Genomic DNA, 27,406 nt, shown 5'->3' on the forward strand with positions numbered 1-27,406 from the left:
CTGCATGCAACTTTAGCATGCAAATAATCTATGCTTATGGCCACCTTTGCATGGAGTATGATTTATGGGAGTAATCCCATTGAAAACAATGGGGTTACTCATGTGAGGAGGGGTTGCCATTCGTTCTGAATTATTAACTCAGTTAATTATCACTGAGTGTTTATAAAGCACCATAAGTATACATGATAGTCCACAAAATAAGACCTGACTCTTGCTCTGAAAAGTTTACAGTCTAACACAAACAAGACACAACACATCTAAACATCTAAATTTAAGTAAGGGGGAGGACATAAGAATCTATGGTGAGGAAGAATTTATGGAAGAGATGGGTGCTGAGGAGGGATTTTAAATAAGAAAGAAGGTGGACAAGAAGTGGGAGGGAGACTGTTGCAAGCACAAGGGGCAGCATGAAAGAAGGAACAGTTTGGGAGTGAGAGAAGTAAAGGGAACAGGGAGAAAGAAAGGTAAGGGAAGAGCATAGTGCATAATAGGGAATGAAAGGGAAATGTAGGTGTGGGTGATACCTAGTGATAGTGTGTAATTCAACATCCACCAAAGGATTTAACTAATTGAATTCTGTGCTGGTAAAAGCTCTCCACAGCTTCCAAAGGAACTAGTGAGACTTACATAGCCTTTTTCCCTAGAAAAGCACTTTAGAGCTTGACTGTTAATTATTGCTGTGAAAAATGACATATTTTGTTAGTGAATAAAATAAAAAGTCATTTCATGTGGGGAAAGCAAGGATGACTCCCATTTACAATCACTCTCTCCCATAACAGCCTGCTCCTGAAATTACTCTCACAAATAATCCTTATGTATCTGCACACCCACAATGGTACAGAATCTAATTATATGGGGTGCAGGGGTCGCTGGAGGCATTCCTTGCTGAAAAGCCCAGGAACAAGGGAGTAAATATGAATAAATCAGTGTTTGTGAATTTGATTCATGGAGGAAATAAAGGAAGAGACCCGAAAATGCAGCCCAACCCTTGGTTCATTCTTTTTCTCCTCTGTCTGAGTGTTCCTTGGCTAAAAGGGTCCAAATACAGTATGGAGCTGATGCACTTGTTTGTATAGAGGATGTTGCCAGTTCAGAAAGAGCTATGGCTAATATCTTATTAGCCTATTCAGAGGACGTTTTCAGCTCAGTTGATTTTGAAGCTCAGTAAGGTGATTCATAATACATTGTTCTCTGCCTTCGTTCCAGGTCACAGTCTCAGTTCAGCAAAGGTGTCTCGTGCACAGACGTTTCCCAGCTACACCTCAGAGCCGGGCAAGGAGCACCAGCAGTCCCTGTCGCTGTCTAGCAGCTATGGATTCAGCTACAGTTCAGCCGTCATCCAATGATACACACACAACAGATGACCAGAGAGACAATAGAGCCTGGAACCTGCCTGTAGGGCCAGGAAGCCACTTGCACCCTCAAAATCCATGAAAGACAAATTATAATGAAAACTGAGGCCTACCAGCTCCAGTCTGGTCACAGTGAAGATTAAAAACTGCAGTGCAACTTCCCTGAGGCACAGGCTAAGTCTTTTATTTATTTAATTTTTATTTTCTTTCGTCCATATGTAAAAACAACCAGACCGATTTCCAGGTGTAAGAAAGCAATTGAATCCAATGAAACCCTCTTGCTGTGAAACAGAGGTTTCTGCTTCACTGGACACCACCTGTTCTGGGTGGAAACATGATGACACACTTTAGACTTGTCACCCAACACTATGGTCAAGTTTGCCCATCTCCATTCCCACTGGCATCACCCACCTTTTTTATATCCAACTGATTGCCCATTGGTTCCAGTTGGTACTGGAAAAGTGTTGTCCATTAAACAGTATAGCAACTGTAGATGTTATCCTTAGAAATAAGCAAAGCTGCAATTACAAAAAGGAGTGAATACCTTTTTAATCAGGCTCCCATAGCTACCATGTTTAACTCTACGTATATATTGGGAGTAACAAGATAATGATTAGTAACATCTTGGGAAATAGAATTTGGTTCATTAAAAGTAATATTACTACCTAGTATAGCTCTCATTTTAAAAGGCCAATTTCTGCCTATGAATGCCATTCAGAGCTGTACATAAATATCTAAAGGGCAGAATCCAGCTCTTAGACCTGTGAAGTCTTCACAGCTGCAAAATATCTAAACAGGACTGTCACTGTTATGACAAGTATATATTTACAAAAAAGAGGGGAAACTGTTCTTCAAACAAAGGAATCTGGGCTGAATTCTTGAAAGGCAATCTCCTATTCTACCTTCTGAGCTAGATTCTCTGCTAGTGTCTAGCAGCCTAGCTCTATTCTTGTGCTTCTGGTCATTGTTACTTTGATTTTTTCAGTTACTTTCCCAGATTTGTGTTTTAGTCACATTGTGTGTTGTGTATGATTGTGGATCAATTAACCACTTAACTTGGAAAGACATGGAACAATTCTAAAGTAGGCCTTTCCGTGCTTGAAAGGCATTTAAAAAACAAAACCCTGCTAAGTTTGTTGAGAATCAGTAAGGGATAATGTGAAAGGCACAAATGTAGGTGTGGAGAATGAGTTTGAGCTGTCCTGAATATTTAATTGTTCAAAAGGGTCATCAATTATTTATGTGCAGCATGTGATGCTCTGAAATGCTGGAAATTGGGGGAACAAAAATCTGCTTGCTGTGTATTGTGTGAGCCAACCGTACAGTCCATTCTCTTTATGGATTGTTTGCCACGATTACCAGAGACATTCTTGTCATTAGTTGTCAGGCCTGGCAGAAGAAGTATAACAAGGAAAAGAGCAGTTGATTCTTTTTCCAATTACATGAACAGTTTTATCTATGGTAATTTAACTGAAAAATTGCTGAGTTTTTGTTTTTTTATAAAAAGGTACAAAAGAAATGTCTGCTTTGACTAAACATTTATTGATACGGTATGTTTGACTTTTCTCTAAACATTCTACAGGCTAACAGATTGCAAGCTTATACACCTCAGTGAACAGCTGCTGAATGAAAAGGTTTGTGATTTGTTTGTTACAAAGTGCAGCTGATTCATTTAATCAAGGTTATTCTTTTCTTTCTTTGCCTTTCTCTTCCCAATCCGTATTGTGCCCCTCCCCCCACCACATTCACAAACAGACCAGCCCCTGGTGTAGCATATTCCAGTGGGCTAACACCACAATGGAAATACGCTATCCCACACTGTCAGCAAATTGCACCCATGATACTGCCCCCATCAATAAAGCTTCATCTACACTTTTCATTTTTAAAAAGAAAATCAGGTTGATAGTTTGCTTGTGGGAAAATATTTCCGTTTGTAAAAGTTACATGTGAATTTTGATATGAGGGGCCAGATCCTCAGCTGGTATAATTTGACGTAAATCCATTGTTCAAAGGAGCTATGCCAAATTTACTTGACGATCTGGCCTAATATTTTTACTTCTTTGTAACTGCAAATGCTGCAGCTTTCCCACAACAAGAAAGAAAATGTGTGTGTGTTTAATCTCTTTCATATTTCTTGGTCTAAATGCTCTCGTGTGTTTTGTGACCTCAAATTCAGATTCTCATTCATTGTGTCTCTCAGTGACGTCAATGGTGGTCACTTCATAATTATACATACTTCGTGGTCCAAAACCCAGGGAACTGGCAGAGTGAAAAGTGAAAATGGAAGCATTGGAATTGCCATCCAGACCACATGTCCATATATTTCAGAATCCAACCTCTGAGGGTAGCCAGCAGCAGTTGCTTCTGATTATAGCGCATTATGGAGATTTTATGCTTTTGTGTTGTATGGATGATATTACTGTCTGACCCCAGCTGGTGACCACCTCATATGGTGATGTATGATTGCTGATAAGCTGTGTTATTTTATTCTAGCCCTTGAAACTGCAGAAACTATCTGCTGCCCCCTGAAGAAAAAAAAAGGCACTTATAGTAATCTTAGTAACTGCCTTTTTCTCCATAACTTTGAGCGACAATACTTTCCAAACCACTCATACTTTTATCAACTCTTGAACCACTCCTTGCACCTTCAGGTACAAAGCTTAAAGAAAAGAAAAAGGAGGGAAAGTAGGTCCAAAATTAAGTTAAATTATACCTATAGGAAACCTGATTTCTCAGACAGTGAAATAACTCTTAAGAGACAGACACAGCAGCACTTGCAGCATTCTATAAAGACTCATTTAAAAGAAAAATGGACACCACAAACACAGGGATTTTCAGAAGCAGATGAGTGGACTGCACCACTTGCTTTATGTGTGTTACCCCAGACTGCAGGTGATAGCGCTGAAGAGGTTTGGGTTTGTCATTCCCCAGAAGAGCGTTACACGTCCTACAAGAACCAGGAATGGCTAGTGCTAGCTGATAGCCATATCTCAAACAAACACTGCCTTCATAGAATTATGGTAACTCATGGCATGTGGCTTCTCACTGAAACAAGCTTTACACAGCTCCTAATGGGGTTCTGCCAGAAGGAGACACCTTTTTGGCACATAGCTGAGTTGCAGTCTAGAGCCCACCAGGGTCCATAAGGAGCCTTGAGACACAAAGAGCCCTAGTCAAGTCTCAGCTTCATTCCTGTGCAACATACACAGATAAGAAGTCCACTCCTGAAGCATGAAAAAATGAACTCTGATTTCAGCTCCTGGGCTGTGTAGAGCAAGAGGGCAACAAAATGACTTCTGGTAACATGAATATATCTAATTAGCTTTGATTTACACTTTGAAAAGGACCTTTCAAATGTAAATACCCAGCGTGTACGTTAGTCATATACAAATGAGATATTGCAGAGTTGCACCTAACTAGAATGTTAGCATGTGAGATGTTCTAGTGGACTGTCACATGCTGATGTTTCTAAGTTACAGAATTCACATAGGGCAGCTAAGAGAAAATGGAGTGGAGCCCACTGCTAATTCATGAAATATGCTGCTAAAGTAGTGTAGTTTTCTCAGGGTTGTCAGTGCCCACCCAGTTTTTAAGTAGATACATTATGACCGTTTTTGCTTTAATTCGGCTCAGCGTACACTATTATGGATCAATTTTGCCTGCCTGTGTTCAAAGATCTTGAAATCTAGAGCTCAGAGTCTTGCCTGTAGAAAAATTGTATAAATATTTGGGCTTTGCTTTTGTCTTTTTCGTTTTGATCCCAGTTTTCCAGCTACACGCTGTCCTTCTAAAATTATGGCCTTGAGTTGGCGGAGGTAGAGCAATAGAAAAAAGCCAATGAATCTGTTGGTAAAGTAAATGCAGGGATCAAATTTGTTAGGAAAGCTGTTCTGTTTCATTCTTGCAAAGGTCTAACGTGAAGTTTCTGGAAAAAATCTTACTTTTGACACCATAGAAATAAATTGGAATCATGTAGTAAAATAAAAAACATATTGTTTTAGCTATGCCTTGCATTGGTGCCTCCCTGTTAACCAGATCCAATTTTATGAGTGGTGTGGGAAAAACATCTTAAAATCCCTATAGCAATAATTTCACTACTAGGGCTCACAATATTAACAGCTCACAACCAACCTCTTTAGTTACTAGTTTGGTAAGCTGAAGACAGACTGGGCTTTTTTTATTTTAGTGAAACTTTAGAAAGGCAGTCAATTCAGCATGTTTCACGAGCAATGAAGTCCTTTATTTATATGCAGAACAGATGCAGCAGGGGTAGTACTTCTTCTCAACCTTGAACTGTAATGGCAACCTGTGTGTAGAGTTCAGACTTCTTGTTCATTCAGTCCTTGGCCTCCATTGTAACTGCTTACAAACGTGCTAATTAGTGCCAAGAATGCTGGTGATTTGGGGGGCTGACATTATCTGTGTATTAGAAACTCACTGAGATCATCGGCCAATGTCACATAGGTCTCTGCATGGAGGTTGGCCACCAGCAATCTAGGCTGGATTTTAACTGGTAACCTGTAGGCTTTGTTTTCCATGATGAGATCTCATAACTGCTACACTTTGGACTGAAGCAAAAATCAATATCGTTCAAATGCAACTATATCTTCCTAAGACTAGTGAAGGAAACTATTCCTGTCTCCATGTCTAGTTTTGTATTTTGTAATTTCACACTTCATTCTGAACAGCACTAAGGGTTAAGTTTTCACCATTTCCGCCTTATCTTTCTGTGTAGAAAGCGTCATGAGAATGAATAGATTTGCACCTTTCTTTTGTTATAATCTTAGGAGAGTCAGGGGAATTCATACATTTTACAGGGGATTTTTCATGTAACTATTTTAGTTCTGAGCAAAGTTATCCCTCATTTTTAATGTATGCTATATTCTTCTTGTTCTCAATATATATTTCATTGTCTTGTAACAAAGACAGCATAAAATTAATCCAGTCTCTTGATAATTTTACACCAGTAATGAGAACAAAGATGGCAGTTACACATCTATTGTCATGACTGTTCCTGTAGCAAGAACAGAACATGGTGCATAATAAAGCTATCCTTGTGACAACATTAATATTGGAGTCTTTTGAGCTTCCTCAGATGACAGACAACGAAATCAAGCATCTACATTCTGGAGGTGCTTTTTGTAAAAGTTGCATTGCACTTTTTTAGTCTGTAGTAAGAAAAACAGTAATAAATGAAATGCACTCATCTTCAATCCTGCATTCAGCTCTGGTCCCCTCCTCGCCAAAAGGGCATAGTAAACAGAGCGCTCAGGGAAGGGCAACAAAAAGATTAGACGCATGGACTGGGGTGAGGAGTCAAAACAAGGAAAGATTTAAAAGGATTAGGGTAATTTAGGAGATATGATACTGATAGGGCATTGGATCCTGCAAAGTACCCTCTACTCCTGTTGAATCCAGTGGAAACTTAGGGTACTCAACCCTCATCAAAGTGTTCAACTTACACTGGCTTCAATGGGAGCTGAGATTGGCACCTTTTGCTCACCTCATAGGATCAAGCTCCTACAGAACAATAATTTGTGCAGAGAGGGTCAGTCAGGTGTTCTTGTATTATGGAAAAGGGTAAATAAGAACATCAGCACTCATGTTAAAATGCATTATTTAATCTAGATAAAAGAAACTCATTTATAGTTGGTTTAACTTGTGGGACTCACTGATGCAAGATTTTATTGAAACAAATAACTTGGAACATTTCAGAAATGGATTAAACATTTATATGAATAAAAACAGTGTCTGCAATTATAAGTAAGAAAACATGAGGACCCTTAGTTCTCATGCTTCTGCCACAGATTCTCACTAGACTCTTTCTGTGTAATTTCCTACACGATACATTAGTGCACAATTATGGAGGTTTTACATCTTCTGCAGGATATAGTATTAAACCTTAAAACATTTATTTTCCTGAATACCTTCTTTAAGTTATGAGAAAATATGGTGTTGGCAGAGTGTACACTTAAACAGAACTGAAATATACACTACTGTTTATTAACAAATAAAAGAAAAACGTGGCAAAATGTACTTTGACTATAACTTAGCATGGCTAATGTGCTACTGATCACTAGTTTTTGAAGTGATTTCAAGTAGGCGTGAAAGAGATATGAAAGGTTACAAACAAAATATACTTTCCAGTGACTAAAACTTAACTTCAGCAGGTTACAATCTGTGTCTAAGCAGGTTTCTCACCTACAGTCAGTTCCCAGAGACTTCAGCCCCTCTTCTTCCTCCCCGCTTGGTTGAAGAATCAAGATTTCAAGAGCTCTGGCCCCTTGTGTTTCTGAGGTGATAGGTGCCAATGCGACTTTCGGTTTCTGCTTATGTTTTCCAAAGTCTATTGTCTCTGTTTTAAGAACCAGGAAGGCTTCCTGGGGGTACAACATACCCCGTTGTGATCAGTAAGTGGTCATCTCCCCTACCTGCTAGTTTGATGGCTGTGTTTACTATAAATGTACTTCCATTGTGTCTCTCCTCACCTTGCTCAATTTACATTGACAACACCGTGAAGTAGATGAAACAACATTCCTTTGTCTGGGTTAGGCTTATGCACTGCTGGCCAAACACATTTCAAGACCATATTTCCATCACACAGCTATAATTCTTTATACACCACCTGTAGCTAAACCGTGCAATAATATTGACGACTGGCATGTTACCTGTTTTGATATGATACCTTACAGGATGCCTTTTTTCACACTGATTGCCCCACCTCACTGTTGTCATAGTGAGTGTGAGAGACCTCAGGTGAGTTATGGTATGGTGGTGCCTTCTTCCACTTGGCATAGAGAGGCACCCAGGGTCTCTCAGCTATTTCCAATTTTATCCATAATTACTTTCAACTTTGCTCAGTACTGGCTGTGTTACCAGGAAAGTGGCTACTCAAAAAATATGCCAATTGCCTTAGATAACTTTATAAAATTTACCTCAGTATTTCTAGTATTCTAGGTTATAAAGTATAGACAGGCTAGAAAGGATTAGATTTTTAATTGGTAAATGGCTGTAAACATTGATTTCTCCGTACACACACACACTGATGAAAAAGTATTTCCATTGATAATAGCAAAATGTATCGATAGTCACAGTACAAAAAGTGCTGTTTGTGAACTTAGATTTTGATGATTATTTTGACATATAATGTTGCTTCCATCCCCATAATTTCACGATAGTGAAAATTTAAATGAATTAAAAATAAGCTTACAAATAAACATTGATATTATGAGTCAAAAATTACAAAAAATAAAAATTGAATTCTGCCAAGCGAAAGCATAAGGAACTATTATACCATAGATACTAACAAACTTATCTTTTTAACTAAGGTAAAACTTTTATTTTATTTTATTTTATTTTTTTGAGTACCCCACATGATGGAAAAATAACAGTGCCCAGAATGCATCTTTGTATTAGACACAGTGCTAGCAGAAGGCCGGGTGGCATGATAACTGCATCATTCACTCTGAAATAGAATTCAGCTCCGTCTTGGAAGCCCTGAGGGCGGTGACTAGATTTTGGAAATATTCAGTGCAACATTTTGTTCAGAACCTTCAAAATTAGGAAATCAAACAGCAATGTGTTTCAGCAAAGCGTGGCAGATTTTACTTACCCAAAGGTCCATATTTTCCAGCATTGATGGGCTATCTAAATTTTTCCAGGTATATCTCAGCTTGTGGGAGGTAGACACCTGAGTTACTTTTTCTGAGAACTGATTAAAACATCAGGTAACATTTTCAAATGCATCCGAGTGCTTTAGGAGACTACATTTCATTTTCAGAAGTGAGTGACACCTGGTTACGAACCAAAGCTGGTTCAGCACCTATCTCCTATTGATTCCAAGGCAGCTAGGCATGTAACCTGTTTCAGTGCTTTTGAAAATATGACAGTTTGCCTATCCACATCTGTAGGTGTCTAAATACCATAGAAAATCTGGTCGTTAGGCACTTAAGTTTCATAGCAAGTCAGTGGTACTTATACTCTTAAATGCTTAAGTCACTTTTGAAAAATGGGACTTAGGAGCCTCAATCATGTAGATATTTCTGAAAATTTTACCCATCATCTAAATAATTCTATGAGCAGGGTTTAGATTGGGAGCCTGAATTATTCAGGTTGGTGTCCAACTAGACATAAAACATGTAAAAGGAAATGTGCACATTTCTAACGTTTCACAATGTCATCATTTTTAACAGCTCAGTGGTGTTAATTTCATAATTAATTAATAGCTTTAAAATAAAATGTCTCAGAACATGGAGAGAGTCATCTTGCTACCTGATGATCATTAAAGACGGGAGCTAACAAATAGATTTAATTGGAGAAACAAGGCATTTGCAACTAATTGTAGCCCTGGTATAAGCAAATACAACTCCATTGAATTCAGTGGAAGCATTTAAAGCCTGGGTTTCCTCTCACTTATACCTGTGTAATTCAGTGAGGTACATGGTAACTCTGCTGGTGTCAATCAATGTCACTGCTCGGACTTCAGTGAAGCATCGCCACATGACAATCACTTAGCCTAATGAGTTAAATGGAACTTCAGGGGTGTAAAGTAGATATGAGAAATAATCTGCCTCATGGTTTCCAGAAGTTTTAAGACTATAAGTAATCTTCTCCCTAGGATCTGTTATTTGAAACAGTTTCTTTTCATAGCTCAGCCCAGACCTTTCCCCAAGTTTCCTGCCTGAATCTTTCAAGCACAACCTAACATACACTTATAGCTTCCTCCTCTCCCCCTCTCAGCAACAAACCCTCCAGACGTTACTTCACACCTCCAACTACTAGTGGACAAAATGCGCTCTGCTGGGCAGGAGAGAAAGGAATAGCCAAGAGGAACAGAAAGTGGGAAGTTACGATGGAGGCCTTGGCAGGATGCAGATTAGTTATTCTCTTTAAAACACATCATTTTTTTAAGAATAAAGAGAGCTAAAGGAAATATTTCAATATAGCATCTCAATTCTCTGCTATACTATCTACCCAAAGCACCTTAAAGTGGGAGTTCAATCCTCTTTCTATTTTTCATGAACCAGGAAGATGGCTCTCTCTGTAGGGTGAAGTGCTGCCAGAATAGGCCAATTTCAGATACTATTTTACTTTGGAGGACTCCGTTTTTCAAGAGACATGTATTTAAGTTTAAAAGATTTCATAATGCCATCAATTACAGGACTTCTGCTTTAAACATAAACGTCTCTCTCCTTGTATACAACATGCATGCATACAACTAGCCATAGCACATTTAATGTGTCACTGAAGAAAAGCCATTTTTTTCCCTTTCTTAAAAGCTGCTATCAATATAATTCCAGTTTTCTGCTAAGAGTTCCCTTAATTAAAGATTAACAAATTAAATATCTCTTTTGTTTAATGAAAATATGCTTTATCCTGTAAGCTTTATTTATTTAAGTAATGTTTCTGGAGCCTGGGGTTGTTTGGTTATTTAAAAATAAGTAATGCTGTAACAGCCTTCAGTAAATTCCATAATCTGGCTGCTGTTTGGGGTTTATTGTTATCTTGGTGGGACATTGATTTTTTTAAAACTGTTTTAAGCTGTAGAGAGAAATCACCACTTATTTCAATCTTTTTCAGTGTTTATCATTGCTATTTTACTGTTCAAAAGAGATTGAAAAATTTAGTTGCATACTTTTGCCCTAGAGGAAATAAGCACCTGTAAAAGGAATTGCATTTCTTACATTTGCTAAGGATGTAATTTGGTCTTATTATGTGAAATTCTGAGCTTGATCATCTAAGTCATAAATAGTGCCCTATGAGCTGTCTGACTTCAGAGCGGGTACCTAAAACACTAATTTAAAACAATGCAAATTTTGCCACAGACAGTCCCTCTAGCCACACTCATACATTTTAAGAGGTTTTAAATCCCACTCCCCTAACTGCTGTGCTTAGACTCTTCACCTACACTGATTGCCATTAAAAAAAAAATCAGCACTAGCCAACACAGTGGTAGCAAAGTTTTTCCCTATATTTAGAAAAGAAACTGTCTGTTGGCAATGTTGATGTATTATGACAACTTGTGCATGCATACACATTATTTATCTATATAAATGTGTATGTATGTATGTACGTACGTATCTCCAAGCCAGGCTCTTCAGTCTTAAGAGATTTTTGTAATTTACTGATTTTGCTGCCAGTTTAGAATATTGACAAGGTTGTATTTTTAATGGTTTCAGCTGGGGTTCAGCTGCTGTTCACTGATATAGCTTTATAATAATGGTACAAAATTAAGCTTTTGCTTGGTCTGTTTATTGGAAAGGATTAATATATTACTTTTATTATGCTATGTGTGATGTGTTGACACAATTTTCCCTGTATACTGTCTTCGTAGAAGCAAAACATCTATGGAATTTGAATTAAAATAGATTAAACAAAATGCCAAGATGTTCAGTATAGATTTTTTTCCCCCTAAAATCTGGAAAATGTTCAATTATTTTGAAAAAAAAATGTACACAGAAACGTTATAATGGCCTCAGATAGCATGTCAAGGAAATATCAAGGACACTTACCAGAAACAAACCAAAATAAAGCGATCCTATAGCTATTCAAGTTAAAAAAAAATCCTCATTTTTTTCACCCTCAGTAAAAACAACTTTTTAAACTAGTATGGATGCACTACAAGTGAAAACTCTGCTTCTAAAAAGATAGGGGGGCACTACCAACTTTGCGGTTATTATATCTTGAGGCATCCGGAGCTCTGACTGGGAAACATAAAGCTAGTGGAATTCATTATATTAACAGCTTGTCATTTGAATATAAATGGGATCACCAGACCTAGGTTAGAGAAAAGGCCTGCTGATACAGGGTTTTACTTGTAATACTGTGCACAATTTGCAATGATCTGGTATGATGTGATAACTCAGGTAAAAAAAACAAACCCAACTTATTAAGAGTACATTTCTGTGTATCCTCATCAATATGATGCAATTTCATCGTTCATATGCTAACATTTCCTAAATCCTTCAGTCAGTGGAAACAAATAAAAGTACCCCTTATAATGTGTATAGGTATTTGTTGAGGCGTACACAGATCAAAAAAAAATAGAGATGTTTTCTAATGGTGTTTGACATTCTATACAATGAAACTCTTCAATGCTAGGTTTGAACGAATTTTTAGTCTTGCAACACTTCAATTTAGCTGAAGTGTAGGCTAGCTGCACAATACTGTGATCCTCCCCAGTAGCTTGGGACACCCATGTCCACATAATGACCAGAAGAATTCAGACCACTGTTTTCTTATTCACATGAAAATGGCCTTCTGTCGGAAGAGGTTAACTATAATAAAATAATACAGCTTTTAGCTTTCAGGCTGCTGTCAATGCTCTTTCCCTGCCAAACTCAATGGAACTGGTAACTAATATTTAGTCAGAATGACATTAACTTTTTTCCCCTTTCCAGAAATATTCACGTTCAATACCACTTTCACTAATGTTTAAAGAGAAAGGGAGCACCAGGCCAAGCAGGCGTGACTAATCAGCCTGACATACCGTATACAGTATGTTGAGGCACTATAGTATGCAGCCGTATGTGACTATTAGTCTTCATGATAGCACTCACTTACCTGGATTCCTCCCTCATGTTAAAGTGACTGTCCTGCACACGCCTAGAGACATTCCACTAAAAGCACTTGTGTAAAGGGCCGACAGGATGCGTAGACCCTAATTCTCAGGTCTGCCTTCTGGTTTTGTTTGTTTCTTTCTTTCTTTCTTTCTTTCTATTTTTGTGCATTTTCTTCTGCAGGTTCCTGCAGAATATATACACATGTGTGTGTGTGTATGTATACATATCATTTTGTAAGTGTTCTTAATCATGCTTTTTTCTTCTGCTTTGCCTCATTTATTCCTGTATCCTCCTTGTTCTTGTTTATTTTTTGTGCAACCAAACCTTATAATAAATTATTATTAAATATAACTTGTCAGTGACTGAGTCTTTGTGTTTTGTTTTCACCTGAGTGTGCTGCTGTGCCTCACGGCCAGATTTCTATCTTTTTCTCAACAATAAGGACCTGAGTGACTGCTTGAACATCATGTGTGACCATTGAGAGGGAGGGATGGTGGGCTCCTATGAACCCTTCTTATTCTGGGCAAGAGGAAATCTGATGTATTTGATCCTGTCACTTCACATGCAGGTATTATGTTACCAGTGAGCAAAAACAGTTTCATTCTGCTGCCACTCTATAAAGCACACAGTATAAAGTGCCACTGCAGATGTTAAATACCTGGATCTAGACAGAAAAGAACACATTTTCCCTCTGCTTCACTCGTTCATATAAACTTTCAGGCTCAGATTCAGACCTGGTGTAGGCAGATGCAGCTCCATTGCCATGGGACGTACACCAGCTGTGAATTTGGCCTCTTAATTTATTCCCTCCCTCCCTCCCAAAAAGATTGCTTGAAATGTAGTTAAAGCCTCAGAAGGTGTAAATTATAGACAAACAAATAATCTCTTGCTGCACTGATAAATCAAAGTCACTTAGCTGATGGAGACTAAAAAAATAAAGGTCAGTCTGGTACAAAGAGAATAAAGCCTATGATCCAAAGCCTTTACTTCTACGTTGTTTACTTTAGTCAGACATGAGAAGGAAACTCATGCTCTTGTCTTAGGTTTGCGTGAGAAGTCTCTGTAGTTGATATAAATCTCATGCATCTCCCCAGATACTGATGCTACTCCTCTTCCGCTGTTTGGTGTGCCACGAAAGTTGGATCTTCCATAACTGTTACTGGGCTAGAAGAACATAAAGCCATTAAAAAATGTCAACAGTGAACTGCAAATCAGTGGTTCATTAGATAGCCACACTTTATTTAATCCAGGGAGATGCTCATAATCGAACTAAAGCTCAAGAGCTCCTGTTAGTGTTGGGCTTTGGATGCCCTCAGAACAACAGTAATAGGAATGTCCGAAAAATGAAGAAAAGCTGTTTGAGCTCAGATCTCTTTTACAGCACTAGACGATAATGCAGTAGTGAAGGTAAGGTTGGAGAGAACAGAGATGGGAAGAGGAACCTGGAACAAGTTGGTGCTTTTAGTATTCTGAACATTTCAAACAGTTCCAGAGTTTTCTCAAAACATCTAGGATAAGGCTGACAAGCGATTGAAAAAAAAATCACATGGTTAAAAATAGAGTATTAGAATACCATTTATTTAAATATTTTTGATGTTTTCCACATTTTCAAATATATTGATTTCAATTTCAGTGTACAGTGCTCACTTTATTTTTTATTAATTTTTGCACTGTAAAAATAAAAAAAAATTCAATTCACTTAATACAAGTACTGTAGTGCAATCTTTTTATCATGAAAGTTGAACTTACAAATGTAAAATTATGCCCAAAAATCCTGCATTCAAAAATAAAACAAATGTCAAACTTTAGCATCTATAAGTCCACTCAGTCCTATTTTTTGTTCACCCAATCACTCAGACAAACAAGTTTGTTTACATGTGCAGGAGACAATGCTGCCCACTTGTTTATGTCACCTAAAAGTGAAAATAGGCCTTCTCATGGCACTGTTGTAGCTGGCATTGCAAGATATTTATTTGCCAGATACTCTAAAGATTCATTACAGCCCCTGCTTCCCCGCTGCCTGGGTCTGAAGCCCTTGGGCTTCGACTTTGGCTTCCCTCTGGCACAGGGTGGCAGGGCTTAAACAGGCTCAAGCTTCAATCTCCTCTGCTGGATTTCTGTAGTAATTTTTGTTGTCAGAAGGGGGTCGCAGTGCAATGAAGTTTGAGAACTCCTGCTCTAGATCTCTGAGACAAGAGCTGCTTCTATAATTCAAACTGTGTTCTCAGAAGCTATCTTATATGGTTGAAACGTGAAGGGACATATGAATCTTTAGTGTATCTGGCACGTAAATATCTTGCAACTCTGGCTACAACAGTGCAATGAGAACGCCTGGTCTCACTTTCAGATGGCATTGTAAACAAGAAGCAGGCAGCATTATCTCCTGCAAATGTAAACAAACTTGTTTAACTGAGTGATTGGCTTTACAAGAAGTAGGACTGAGTCCTTTCAGGCTCTAAAATTTTGCCTTGTTTTATTTTTGAATGCAGGTTTTTTTGACATAATTCTACATTTGTAAGTTCAACTTTCATGATAAAGCGATTGCAGCACAGTACTTGTATTAGTATTTTTCAATTCACCTATCTCATGTTTTTTTACCTTAAACATACTTGTAATCAAAAATCAATTTAAAGTGAGCATTGTACACATCCCATTCTGTGTTGTAATTGAAATCAATATACTTCAAAATGTAAAGACCATCCAAAAATATTTAAATAAATAGCATTTTATTATTGTTTAACAGTGTGCTTAATTGCGATTAATTCTTTTAATTGCTTGACAGCTCTACTTTCAGCCCTTCTCCCCACCCCAAACTTGACTCTCCTCTCCAGCTGCCAAAATCCCCTCTCAAAGTCTCTGACTATAGTTAGAAATGCAGCCCAAGATTTCATCGGAAAAGCCTGATCACTCTGCAAACCAGAATCACATAATTTTGCCCAGAAATAACAATTGCTACTGCAACTCCTCCCTTCATTAGAGAATAAAGGCTGAGAAAAAGGGGCCAGATTCTCACCCAGTGTAGGCCCATTGCCTTCAATGGAACTCCTCAGATTTACACCAGCTGAGGATCTGATCCAGAGTGTTTAAGTGGTAAGCGGTTAAAAAAAAAAATGAGCCAAGGTAGTTACTATGTCTCACCCATTTCCAAATTAAAAATCAAACCAAAAAACAACAACTTTTGTCACAAATACAGGATCATTATAGGATCAAGTAGCTGGGGAAACTAGGCTGCTATTCAAAACAGTTCTCAAATAATTTCAAATGGGCTATAGTAGATAGATGAAAACAACTGCATGATTCGTCCAGTCTTAAAAAACTTACGATTGCTCATGCATTAATTGCTTTATGAACTAGGTTGTTTCTAAAGTGGGAATGGGTCCCACTAGGGCTTCTTATCACAGAAAAAGGGAAGATTTCTGAGTGCAGGGATTACTCCCATTACAGCCTGCTTCACCCTTCTTCTGATCAATATAAGACAGAAGGGAGGCAGCGAAGACTAGGAGCACAGATGGAGTTTTAAAGAAATCTCTACCATGCAACTCAAAGTGGCTTTATGTACAAGCTAGTGACTGGGAGGAGCAGCAAGAGACTCCCACACTCATTGCGAAAGGTTACATAGTGTTCAGGGGGCAAGATGGCAAAGGTGGTCTCAGGAGCCAGGACTGAGGGTCAATGAAGAGGAAAAACAGGAGCAGAATTAAGTTGGCACCCTTCCCTCACCTTAGCGTTCTTAGGGCTCTATATGATTTATATGATATTAATTAGTGTATATTATATAATATATCATAAGGAACACACATTTCTAAAAAGGTTTAAGTATTAGTGTTAGGGTCCCACTTCTAAAGAACAAAAAAGAGGGAAACCTCTGAAAATTAGGTATCTGCCCTACAAAATTAGAGTAGGTGAACTCACATCTCACCCCCAGACACAGCACATAATTTCTCCTGTTACACTTCTCCCATGGCAGAAGTCCTGCATACATATGCAATATGTTTAGGTATTACTTTTAAGACAAACTGAAGATGCATCAAATAATAGAATAATAGAATGAACCAATGTTACCTTTAATTTCCAAAATTAAACATGCATGCAACATATGGAGGAATGATGGGGTTAGCTTTCAAGCCTAAAGGTAAGTTCTTTGCAATCATCTCTAACATCTTATATCACAGAAGGATCACTGACAGTATTAAACATCGAAGTGCTAATTATTTTGGCAAAGTCCTTAACAAATATTAACTAACCCTTGCAGCACTCCTCTTAAGCTAGCAATCCATTTTTATTCAAGGAGAAACAGAAATTCAGAAAGATATTAAAGCCAGATTTTCCCCTTGGGAGCTCAAAACCAGTCCATATATCCATATTTAGGACAAATACACAGGGCCTGATTTGGAGATTTGCTGAGCATCTGCAACTCCCATTGACTTGAGAATGGTGGCCTGCATGACTAGCCCATAAACAGGATTAGAACTCGGGAATTCCTGGTGCTTGGATCAGTGCTCAGACCACTACACCATGCTGTCTCTTACAAGTATCAGCATATTTCAGAGAGACAGTGAAAAAAGCACCAATAGTAAGAGTACAGTCTAAATTGCGAACTGCAGAAAGTACTGTTTTCATGTTGTCACATTTAAAGAAAAAAATCCTGCAAAAAGCAAGTAGTTCTTTGGCCAGTCTTACCCGGGTCTGAGCAGAGTACAGGGCTTTCAAGAGGGCCTTCATGATCCTTCTCCTTTTCTTTCTGGTGACACACATTCAACAGGAATGTTACAGTGGAAATGCACATTTACATAGTTTAGCAGATTAATTCTAGCACCATAAATCTGTACAATATCATCAGTACAAAAATAATAACCAAAAAAGGCTTAAAAGGCCATCTAGTATCTTGGGATTTTGCTTCCCAGGGAGAACTAGAAATGAGAGAGATAATGGAGGGCTGCCTTTATCTCCTTACTCAAACCAAAAGAAAGAAGAAACTCCGATCAGCCTCGCCTCCGAGTCCCTAGGCATCTTAGAGTGTCTGAATTATAGACTATAGACTATAACCTACTTGACTTTGTCTCATATAGTGCTAAGGACAACGTTTGGACATAAAAAAAACAACCCCATTTCAGGTGAATATAAAGACATATTTGCCAATTAGCTAAAATGACCTTTTTTCTAAAACTGCTTTTTATTGGTGGGGGGATGTCTCATTTTGTTGCTGTTGTTTCTGCCACTTCAACAAAAAACAAAGATATAAAATCTGGGTTCAACATCTTTTAGTCATTTGGTAGGGGATGCAGTAAACTTGGGGGAGCGGGGAGAAGGCATTCAAGTAGGAAATGACAAATTCAGAACTTAATCCCTTAGCATGTAATCACAGAATATGCCAGTTGTGGTTTATGCCATGAAAGCATTTCGTAGGCGCATGAAGATTAGAACGTGTTGAAATTTTTCAAAATTTGACATTCAAATTTTTTTTTAAATTAGGAAAATCTTGAAACATTCACAGTTTTTTCTACCAGCTATAGCATCAGAATTTTTCAAGTGTTGACATTTCAAATTTTCAGTAAAAGGGGTAAATTTTTAAAAATTGCTACATTTCCACACCCCATTATGAGGTCCTAGAGACTTTAGAGCTACTCAGTGTCATTAAGGAATTGGATCTGCTACTCTACTTACTTTTTACGATAAACGACGGTGATGCTGATGATCAATATGGTGACCAGTAGTAATAATGAGGCAGCAGCCCCTCCAGCAATGAGCAAAATATGCCAGTGATGATCCAAAGTTGCTAGAAGATAATAATAAAGATCATCAATAGTTTGAAGAGGCAGGAATTCTTCACATTCCACTAAGGTTCAAATCAACAGTTATATGGATAAAAACATATTCAGTGAAAGCAAAAGGAGAAAATGAGACTGGCCCTCCCTGCCACCCCTCAGGCCCCAAGAGCACCTTTGTTTCTGGGGTTCTCAGCAGACTTTACATTGATATCACAAAAGGCGAGAGACCACAATACAGAGATAGGGACTAAACAATGCAATCATAGCTTTTTTTTTCCCCCACTGAGGAAACCAGAGTCTGATATCATGAACAAGATCTCTTCAGGTAGAAATAATAAAAATACTGCATGCTAGTTGTGTAAAAGTTATTGCAGAACCAGATCTGGCCTATGATTTTACTCTACAGAGGTTATCTTAAACAAATAGTCCAACAATCTCTCAAAACTCAGCCTCCTGGGTCTCGTGACTGAAAACAACCAATAGCTTTGTCATCTCTTCAGAGACCCCAAAAAGGTTGCTACAGCCAACATTACATTGTCAACATTTGCCAACAGATACTACTACACAATCATGCTAGTTATTTCCTATGCTAACTATAGAGGAAACTGTTTTAACAAGCCTTTCTACAAAAATGTGTCCCCTTAACCTATGGTAGATCCCATGTCCTGGGGTTTTTGTTTGAAGAAAGATTGGAGAACCTATTCATCTGTTCTACTATTGAAACAAAGACACTTTCTGAGCATCATAACCAAGGTGAGAAGTACTTAACAGTCAATATTACATTAGACTTCACTTTCCTTGAAATGTTTAGATTTTATTTCTGAAAATCTTACTGGGCCAGACCCAAACTGTAGCCAAGGAGCACTCAAATAGCCAACTAGAGGGGGCAAAGATGGTTTTAAGACACATGTACTCCCCCAATCCTGGGACCACCCTGCACACACACTATTTATATAGTTCCTGTCATCTGAGCACCACAAATGATAATATATTCTCACAACACTCCTGACAGGTAAGAAGTGATTACCCCAATTTTACAAATGGGAAAATTGAAGCACGAAGGGGAAGTGACTTGCCCAGGGCCTATCAAAAACTCTGTGGCAGTGGCAGGAACTGAACCCAAATTTCTTGAGTCTCAGTCCAGTGTCTCAGGCCTACAACCATCCCTCTTCAGTACTGTTTACTAGTGAACTACAGTAGTTATACTGAATAGATTTTCCTCACACTCTTGATACTGATTTTGATTAAAAGAAGCAGGAAAAAACATATGTTAAACCACAGAACTTCTAATCAGCCTTTGTGCAGCCCACCACAATGCACTGCTTCCTCCTATGAGCAGGCACAGGGGCACACCCAGATAACACAAGCTGTTAACAGCAGCATATGCATTAGCCGGCTCTTTTCACCTCCTATGCTGCAGGGAGTCAGTGTGTGAACAAACATACCACCCCGTCAACCCGAGTGGTGGGAGGGATTCTGTCCAGCTATTTGCATAGGAAACAAATGCTCCCTTATACATTCTTCTGCTTTTTTTGCCTCTGTGCACATAGAGCTTAGGATCTCATCTAGCCCAACGTAAACAGAATGCAAAAACAAATATCCTTACTGTTTTCAAACATAGAAATGAAAGTAACGAACAGTAAGGAAGACATGGGCTGAGAAAGGCAAAAATTTGTTAAAAATGGGGACTTTTAATATATGGACTATATTAGCTATATTATACTATATATCAGCACTTCTCAAACAGTGATCCAGGAAACCAGGTTGGTCAAATAGTGTAGTGTCTCTTCCTGGTTTCCATCTGTTAAAATGTATTAAAAGACAGCTGAAGTTGATGGGGGGTGGGTGTGCAAGGCTGGTTTTGGGGTGAAGATGCAGCGTGCGAGGCTGGCTGCTCCCCCTGATGGTCCAGCAGCACAGCCCCTGCTGCGTGATGGATCTCGGCCAGTGGAGCCCTGCCCCGATCCTGTTTCCAGATGGCACTGGCTGCACACTGCAAGTGGCAGTGGCTGGTGAGTTCAGGCAGGTGCCTCTGCTGCCCACCAATCATCCCTTTACATGTTCCCCCTCTCTCTGCTTTGCCCTTTCCCCCTGCCACCCCACTGCTCCTCCATATCCCCACTGGCAGTGTGCGTCTCGCTCCCAGTGCTGTGCAGAGAAGCAGCCCCGGTCCAGAGTCCTCAGCTCACCAACAGCCTGGCTGGCAGGCTCCTTCCTTCCCCTACTGCCTCTGGCTGAGCCAACACCCCAGGAAAGCCCAAGACCCTCCAGTCCAGGGTGCCGGCCGGGAGGAGCTAAGCCCTACATGTGCTAAAGCCCTGAACAGCACTGGCACAGGGAAGCCTCTAAGCTCTGGGGGTGGGGGTGGGGGGGTAGGGGGGAAGCAATTTCCAGCCTGTTCATGCCCTGACCCTGCAGGCTGCACAGCAGCTGCCAGGGCCAGAACTTAGCACCCTCTTCACCTGACCCCCTCCACCCCACCCTGGGTCCTGCCCTCAGGGAGCTTGGGTTCATCCCCTAGGCACCCTCACCTGCTGAGTCACCTCTGTGGCAGGGTTTCCTGAACCCCCTGCAGTCAGCTTCCCTGGGGCACAATGCATCCTTAGGGCTTAACCCTCCTGTAGCCAGAGGGTTATGTTGGTGGCCAGCAGCAGCCTTGAGGTGTTAGCTGCCTTTTGACATTTTGCGGGCAGGAAGGGGGAGGTGGGGTGAAGAGATGAGAGCTGCAAAGACACAGGCCAGGTTATCCCTTCCCCCCCTTCCGCCTCCCCCGTAGCTTGAAGCAACTCCCAGCCCTTCCCTCCCGCCCAGTGCCAAAAGGCTGCCGCTGGCCACATTCTGGTGTGAACCCCGGCAGAAATATGGAGGGGGGGGCATGTGAACCTATGCTCCCCCTCCCCCTGCATATTGTCTCAGGAAGATGTGGCACCGGGAAAGGCAGGTCCATCCTGGGGTCCCAGGTAGGCATGGAGGGTGGAGAGCACTGGGCAGAGAGGGTTGGGTCGGTTGGTCACACACACACACACCCCGGTGTGAGAGCGGTGTACAGAAGTGTGTGTGGCACCCCTCCTCAGGTGAACCCTAAAGCCTTAAAGATAAGAAGGTAAGTAAAAAGAATCCAACTACACAGTATTTAAAAAAAAAAAACTAGGGGCTCAGTCAACTTGATCTTAATTTGAACGTTTGTACTGCATAGTTCTGATTGATTTAATTCTTTAGCTTAAAATTATTTAGCACTACAATGACTTCTGTTGCAAAGATTTATGAAATTAAGCACTAATTCTAACTATTATACTAAACAAAAAACTGGCAGCTGGCAGCAACTTTTCCAGTTTAAAGATACTTTATGAGCTTTCTAGAATTAAAATAAGGTACTTAACATGAACATCTTACATTCCCTGTAGATCCATATCATAGCAAATGTCCTACATTCCTTTTGAAAGGTAGAGGCACAGATTACATAGCACATTGCTGCTTTAGAAAATAAAACTTCTGAGCTGTACTAAGTTTGGACTTTTAGATTTCACACTTTGCAAAACAAGTACAAGAGGTTTGAAGTCTTTGTGAGATCAATCATCACTGAAACTCAAGTGTGCTGTTGCGGTTAAACCAAGTCACCAGGAGAAGATCTGATACACTACACAGGCTACAGCCTCAGAAACATTAAACATATTCAACTTGAAAGATGGAATATTTTACTTCTAATAATATGGAAATCAGTGCAACAATAAAAATGCACTCCAATGATATTATTGTGTTTTGGGGGTTTTGTTGGGTTTTTTTAAATTTTTTTTTTACAGGCACTTATCAAAGTTGAACCTCACTTTAATCCCCTTACTGAATATACCTCCAGCAGTGCTCATCGGTAGCTCAAATTCTCTTAGCCACTCATTACTTCCCCCTTTGTGGTCTCTTTACTATATCCCCCTTTTAACGCTCTCAAAAACCAACTTTAAAACAAAATGTCTAAATATAATATAGCAGATGTACCTTCAGAAGCAGCAAAGAATCCTGTGGCACCTTATAGACTAACAGACGTTTTGCAGCATGAGCTTTCGTGGGTGAATACCCACTTCTTCGGATGCAAGTGGGTATTCACCCACGAAAGCTCATGCTGCAAAACGTCTGTTAGTCTATAAGGTGCCACAGGATTCTTTGCTGCTTCTACAGAACCAGACTAACATGGCTACCCCTCTGACAGATGTACCTTGGTATAATAATGACACTCCGAACTTTTAAAGGCAACATTTTCAAAATTGCATGCCTACGAGTTTGCCACATAGGGCCAGATGCTCAGCTAGTGTAATTCAGTGCAGAACAGATGCACTTCTGGCCCCTAAATCCTTATTTAAGCACCTAAAAAACTTGCCTGGTTTTCAGAAAAAAGAGAGAGAAATCCCACAGCTACCCAGACCTTTTCTGTCTTCCTTTGTTTAGATTAGAAATAAATTGTTATACCACCTTTTGTAAAGATCTCTCTTGGGATGGGCAGACAGAGAAATAAGCAGCACAAAAGTAGTGAACTTTGCCAGGACTTTAAACCTAGGTGGTTAAAAGATCTGAAACAGCATCCCTACAAATGACACTTTTCCTGCAGAACAATAGACAGCCTTAGATCACTCCACCACAAACTAGAAATTGAACTTTCTGAGGTCTGCTGAACACAGCCAAGATTGCTTGTTTAAAAATAAAATAATGCTATCTATTTAGCCAATATATTCAGCCCTGTGTCCCTATTACTGTCACCCTTCTCTATATTGTACACAGCAATCTAGCTGTCACGTCACATCTTTAGCCAGATTGTAAGGGTTTAGGGACAGAGGAAGTCTTTTATCTGATTGTAGAGCACCCCATACAATGAGGGATTCCAAGTGTTATTGTAACACAAATAAACCAAACATGCAACTAATAAGGATAGACTGGGGAAAAAATCAAAGTATTAAGTGGGCCGCACTCTCACTCCTGTGAGAAAATGTCAAGCTGTAGCATGCGGACTTCTAATGACAAATGTTGTATGAGCCTCCCATGGTATATTTTCTTACTTTGCTTGTACTCCTCCTGATTTTGACCAGAAGTGCACGGTGTGATTTCTGTTTGTAAAAAGAGATGAAGAAATGCACATTTAGAAAAGGAGAAACACTTATTCTCCCACAGTATTTTCTCTCTCATAACCCAAGTATGTCTGTTTCTATGGTTTCAACTCTGCAGATGACTCCCAAATCTATTTATCTGCCCCGTCCGATGCCGCTCTGTCCAGTTTCTCTGTTTCCAAAATTGTCAGACATTTTCTCTACAACGGCCAACAATCTTCTCAAACTCAGTCTCTTCAAAACTGTATTTCTAATCTTTCCTCTTAATCCCTCTCCACCACCACTTCTCTATCACTATTTACAATTCTACTATTCCCCCCAATTTCCCAGACTCAAAACCTGAGTCATCTTTGACTCGTCCCTCTCCTTACCCTATATCTAGTTCTGGCTTCCAATATTTGTACCGAACCTCTCAAGGTTTTAATCCACTTCCCGATCAGTAAGAAATGGTAAGGAGTCTGATAGGAGATTGAACCTGGACTATTACTTGGCTCTACAGCCCCAAATGAAAGCCAGGCCAAATGAGGTGACTGAATGGATATGACAAGGAAATGCATAAAATGATACATCAAGTAGTCATGCCTAGAAATGAAATTTGGGGGGGGAGGGGGCTCCTCATTCAAAACAAGTGCTGAACCAGGCCACAGTAACTAAATTTGACCTTGGCTGGACATTTCATTAATTTCCCCACATCTCTCAGAATGTTAACACAAGAACGGCCATACTGGGTCAGACCAATGGTCCATCTAGCCCAGTATCCTGCCTTCCACCAGTGGCTGGTGCCAGTTGCTTCAGAGGGAGAGAAAAGCACATAGCAATTTATTGAGTGACTCATCTTCTGTCATACAGTCCTAGCATCTGGCAGTCAGAGTCTTAGGGTCACCCAGAGCATGGGGTTATGTCCCTGACCATCTTGGCTAATAGCCATTGATGGACCTATCCTCCAGGAGCATACCTAATTCTTTTTTGAAGACAGTTATACTTTTGGCCTTCACAACATTCCCTGGCAATGAGTTCCACAGGTTGACTGTGCATAGTGTGAAGTAGTACTTCCTTCTGATTGTTTTGAGCCTGCTGCATGTACGGACTTTGGAGGCCAGGGTGGCGGAACTGGAGGAGCTAAGAGAGGCAGAGAGGTATGTTGATGAGGCTTTCCGGGACACTGTAGAATTGTCCCACCTCCGCTCAGACAGCTCCTGTGCTGTTGAGGAGGAAGAAAGGCCCAGGGAAGCAGAGCAGTCAATGGGAGCAGAGGGAAACCTTCCCATATTTGGGACCCTCCTTCCAGATGGTGCTGGGGTTGCCTCTCGCACTGAGGTTGCCTCTCCAGGGGAGGGAACTCCAGTTTCTAGGAAAAGGCAGGTGTTAGTAATGGGAGATTCGATTATTAGAAATGTAGATAGCTGGGTCTGTGATGACCAGGAGAACCGTATGGTGACTTGCCTGCCTGGTGCGAAGGTTGCGGATCTCTCGAGACATCTAGATAGACTTATGTGTAGTGCTGGGGAGGAGCCGGTGGTCATGGTACATGTAGGTACCAATGACATAGGGAAGGGTAGGAGAGATGTCCTGGAAGCCAAATTTAGGCTGCTAGGGAAGAGACTGAAATCCAGGACCTCTATGGTGGCATTTTCAGAAATGCTCCCAGTTCCACGCACAGGACCAGGTAGGCAGGCAGAGCTTCAGAGTCTCAATGCGTGGATGAGACGATGGTGTAGAGAGGAGGGGTTCACGTTCATTAGGAACTGGGGAAACTTCTGGGATGGGAGGAGCCTATACAGGAGAGATGGGCTCCACCTAAACCAAAGTGGAACCAGACTGCTGGAACTAAACATTAAAAAGGTTGTAGAGCAGTTTTTAAACTAGGAGATGGGGGAAAGCCGACTGCTGCAGAGGAGCATGTGGATCGGACACAGACTTCTCTTAGGGGAGAGTCTGATGATAGAGAATCTCCAGGTTATAGTCAGGAGCAGAGGACTGAAAAGTATAATGTAAGGGCCGGATCAGATGATAAACAGTCACATAAAAAAGAATCTGGCACATCAGAAAAAGGCAGGCTAATAAACAGGGACAAGTTTTTAAAGTACTTGTACACAAATGCCAGAAGTCTAAATAATAAGATGGGTGAACTAGAGTGCCTTGTGATAAAGGAGGCTATAGATATAATAGGCATCACAGAAACCTGGTAGACTGAGAGCAACCAATGGGACACAATCATTCCGGGGTACAAAATATATCAGAAGGACAGAACAGGTCGTGCAGGGGGAGGAGTGGCACTATATGTGAAAGAAAGTGTAGATTCAAATGAAGTAAAAATTGTAAGCGAATCCACATGTTCCATAGTCTCTCTATGGATAGAAATTTCATGCTCTAGTAAAAATATAAAATTAGGGATCTATTATCAACCACCTGACCAGGACAGTAATAGTGATGATGAAATGCTAAGGGAAATTAGAGAGGCTATCAAAATTAAGAACACAATAATAGTGGGGGATTTCAATTATCCCCATATTGACTGGGAACATTTCACTTCAGGACGAAATGCAGAGATAAAATTTCTCGATACTTTAAATGACTGCTTCATGGAGCAGCTGGTACGGGAACCCACAAGGGACGAGGCAACTCTAGATTTAATCCTGATTGGAGCGCAGGAGCTGGTCCAAGAGGTAACTATAGCAGGACCGCTTGGAAATAGTGACCATAATACAATAGCATTCAACATCCCTGTGGTGGGAAGAACACAACTGCCCAACACGGTGGCATTTAATTTCAAAAGGGGGAACTATACAAAAATGAGGGGGTTAGTTAGACAAAAGTTAAAAGGTACAGTGACTAAAGTGAAATCCCTGCAAGTTGCATGGGCCCTTTTTAAAGACACCATAATAGAGGCCCAACTTCAATGTATACCCCAAATTAAGAAAAACAGTAAAAGAACTAAAAAAGAGCCACCGTGGCTTAACAACCATGTAAAAGAAGCAGTGAGAGATAAAAAGACTTCCTTTAAAAAGTGGAAGTCAAATCCTAGTGAGGCAAATAGAAAGGAGCACAAAGACTGCCAACTTAAGTGCAAGAGTGTAATAAGAAAAGCCAAAGAGGAGTTTGAAGAACGGCTAGCCAAAAACTCCAAAGGTAATAACAAAATGTTTTTTAAGTACATCAGAAGCAGGAAGCCTGCTAAACAACCAGTGGGGCCCCTTGATGATCAAAATACAAAAGGAGCGCTTTAGACGATAAAGTCATTGCGGAGAAACTAAATGGATTCTTTGCTTCAGTCTTCACGGCTGAGGATGTTAGGGAGATTCCCAAACCTGAGCTGGCTTTTGTAGGTGACAAATCTGAGGAACTGTCACAGATTGAAGTGTCACTAGAGGAGGTTTTGGAATTAATTGATAAACTCAACATTAACAAGTCACCGGGACCAGAAGGCATTCACCCAAGAGTTCTGAAAGAACTCAAATGTGAAGTTGCGGAACTATTAACTAAGGTTTGTTACCTGTCCTTTAAATCGGCTTCGGTACCCAGTGACTGGAAGTTCACTAATGTAACACCAATATTTAAAAATGGCTCTAGGGGTGATCCCGGCAATTACAGACCGGTAAGTCTAACGTCTGTACCGGGCAAATTAGTTGAAACAA

General features: G+C 40.0%; 2 protein-coding genes across 5 annotated transcripts in view; one reads left to right on the top strand and one right to left on the bottom strand.

Annotated features, from left to right (window-relative positions):
- Positions 1-2,810, top strand: part of DOK6 (docking protein 6) — a 395,012-nt gene extending 392,202 nt beyond the window's left edge. For all 3 annotated transcript variants that reach the window (XM_045006143.1, XM_045006142.1, XM_045006144.1), the window contains one exon: positions 1,207-2,810. In XM_045006143.1, the coding sequence (XP_044862078.1) occupies positions 1,207-1,346 (140 nt within the window). In that variant the 3' untranslated portion in view covers positions 1,347-2,810. The remainder of the gene's footprint in view (positions 1-1,206) is intronic.
- An 11,024-nt stretch (positions 2,811-13,834) lies between these two features.
- Positions 13,835-27,406, bottom strand: part of CD226 (CD226 molecule) — a 39,932-nt gene continuing 26,360 nt past the window's right edge. Inside the window, exons 4-6 of one of the 2 annotated variants that reach the window (XM_045007633.1) lie at positions 18,578-18,689; positions 17,594-17,654; positions 13,835-14,077 (exon numbers count right to left, since the gene is read on the bottom strand). In XM_045007633.1, coding sequence (XP_044863568.1) covers positions 13,940-14,077; positions 17,594-17,654; positions 18,578-18,689 — 311 coding nt within the window. In that variant the 3' untranslated portion in view covers positions 13,835-13,939. Of the gene's footprint in view, positions 14,078-17,593; positions 17,655-18,577; positions 18,690-23,723; positions 23,772-27,406 lie in introns of those variants that run through there. The other variant, XR_006577397.1, reaches the window with a different exon arrangement.

This window comes from Mauremys mutica, chromosome 2 (genome assembly GCF_020497125.1).
Source record: "Mauremys mutica isolate MM-2020 ecotype Southern chromosome 2, ASM2049712v1, whole genome shotgun sequence".
NCBI lineage: Eukaryota > Metazoa > Chordata > Testudines > Geoemydidae > Mauremys > Mauremys mutica.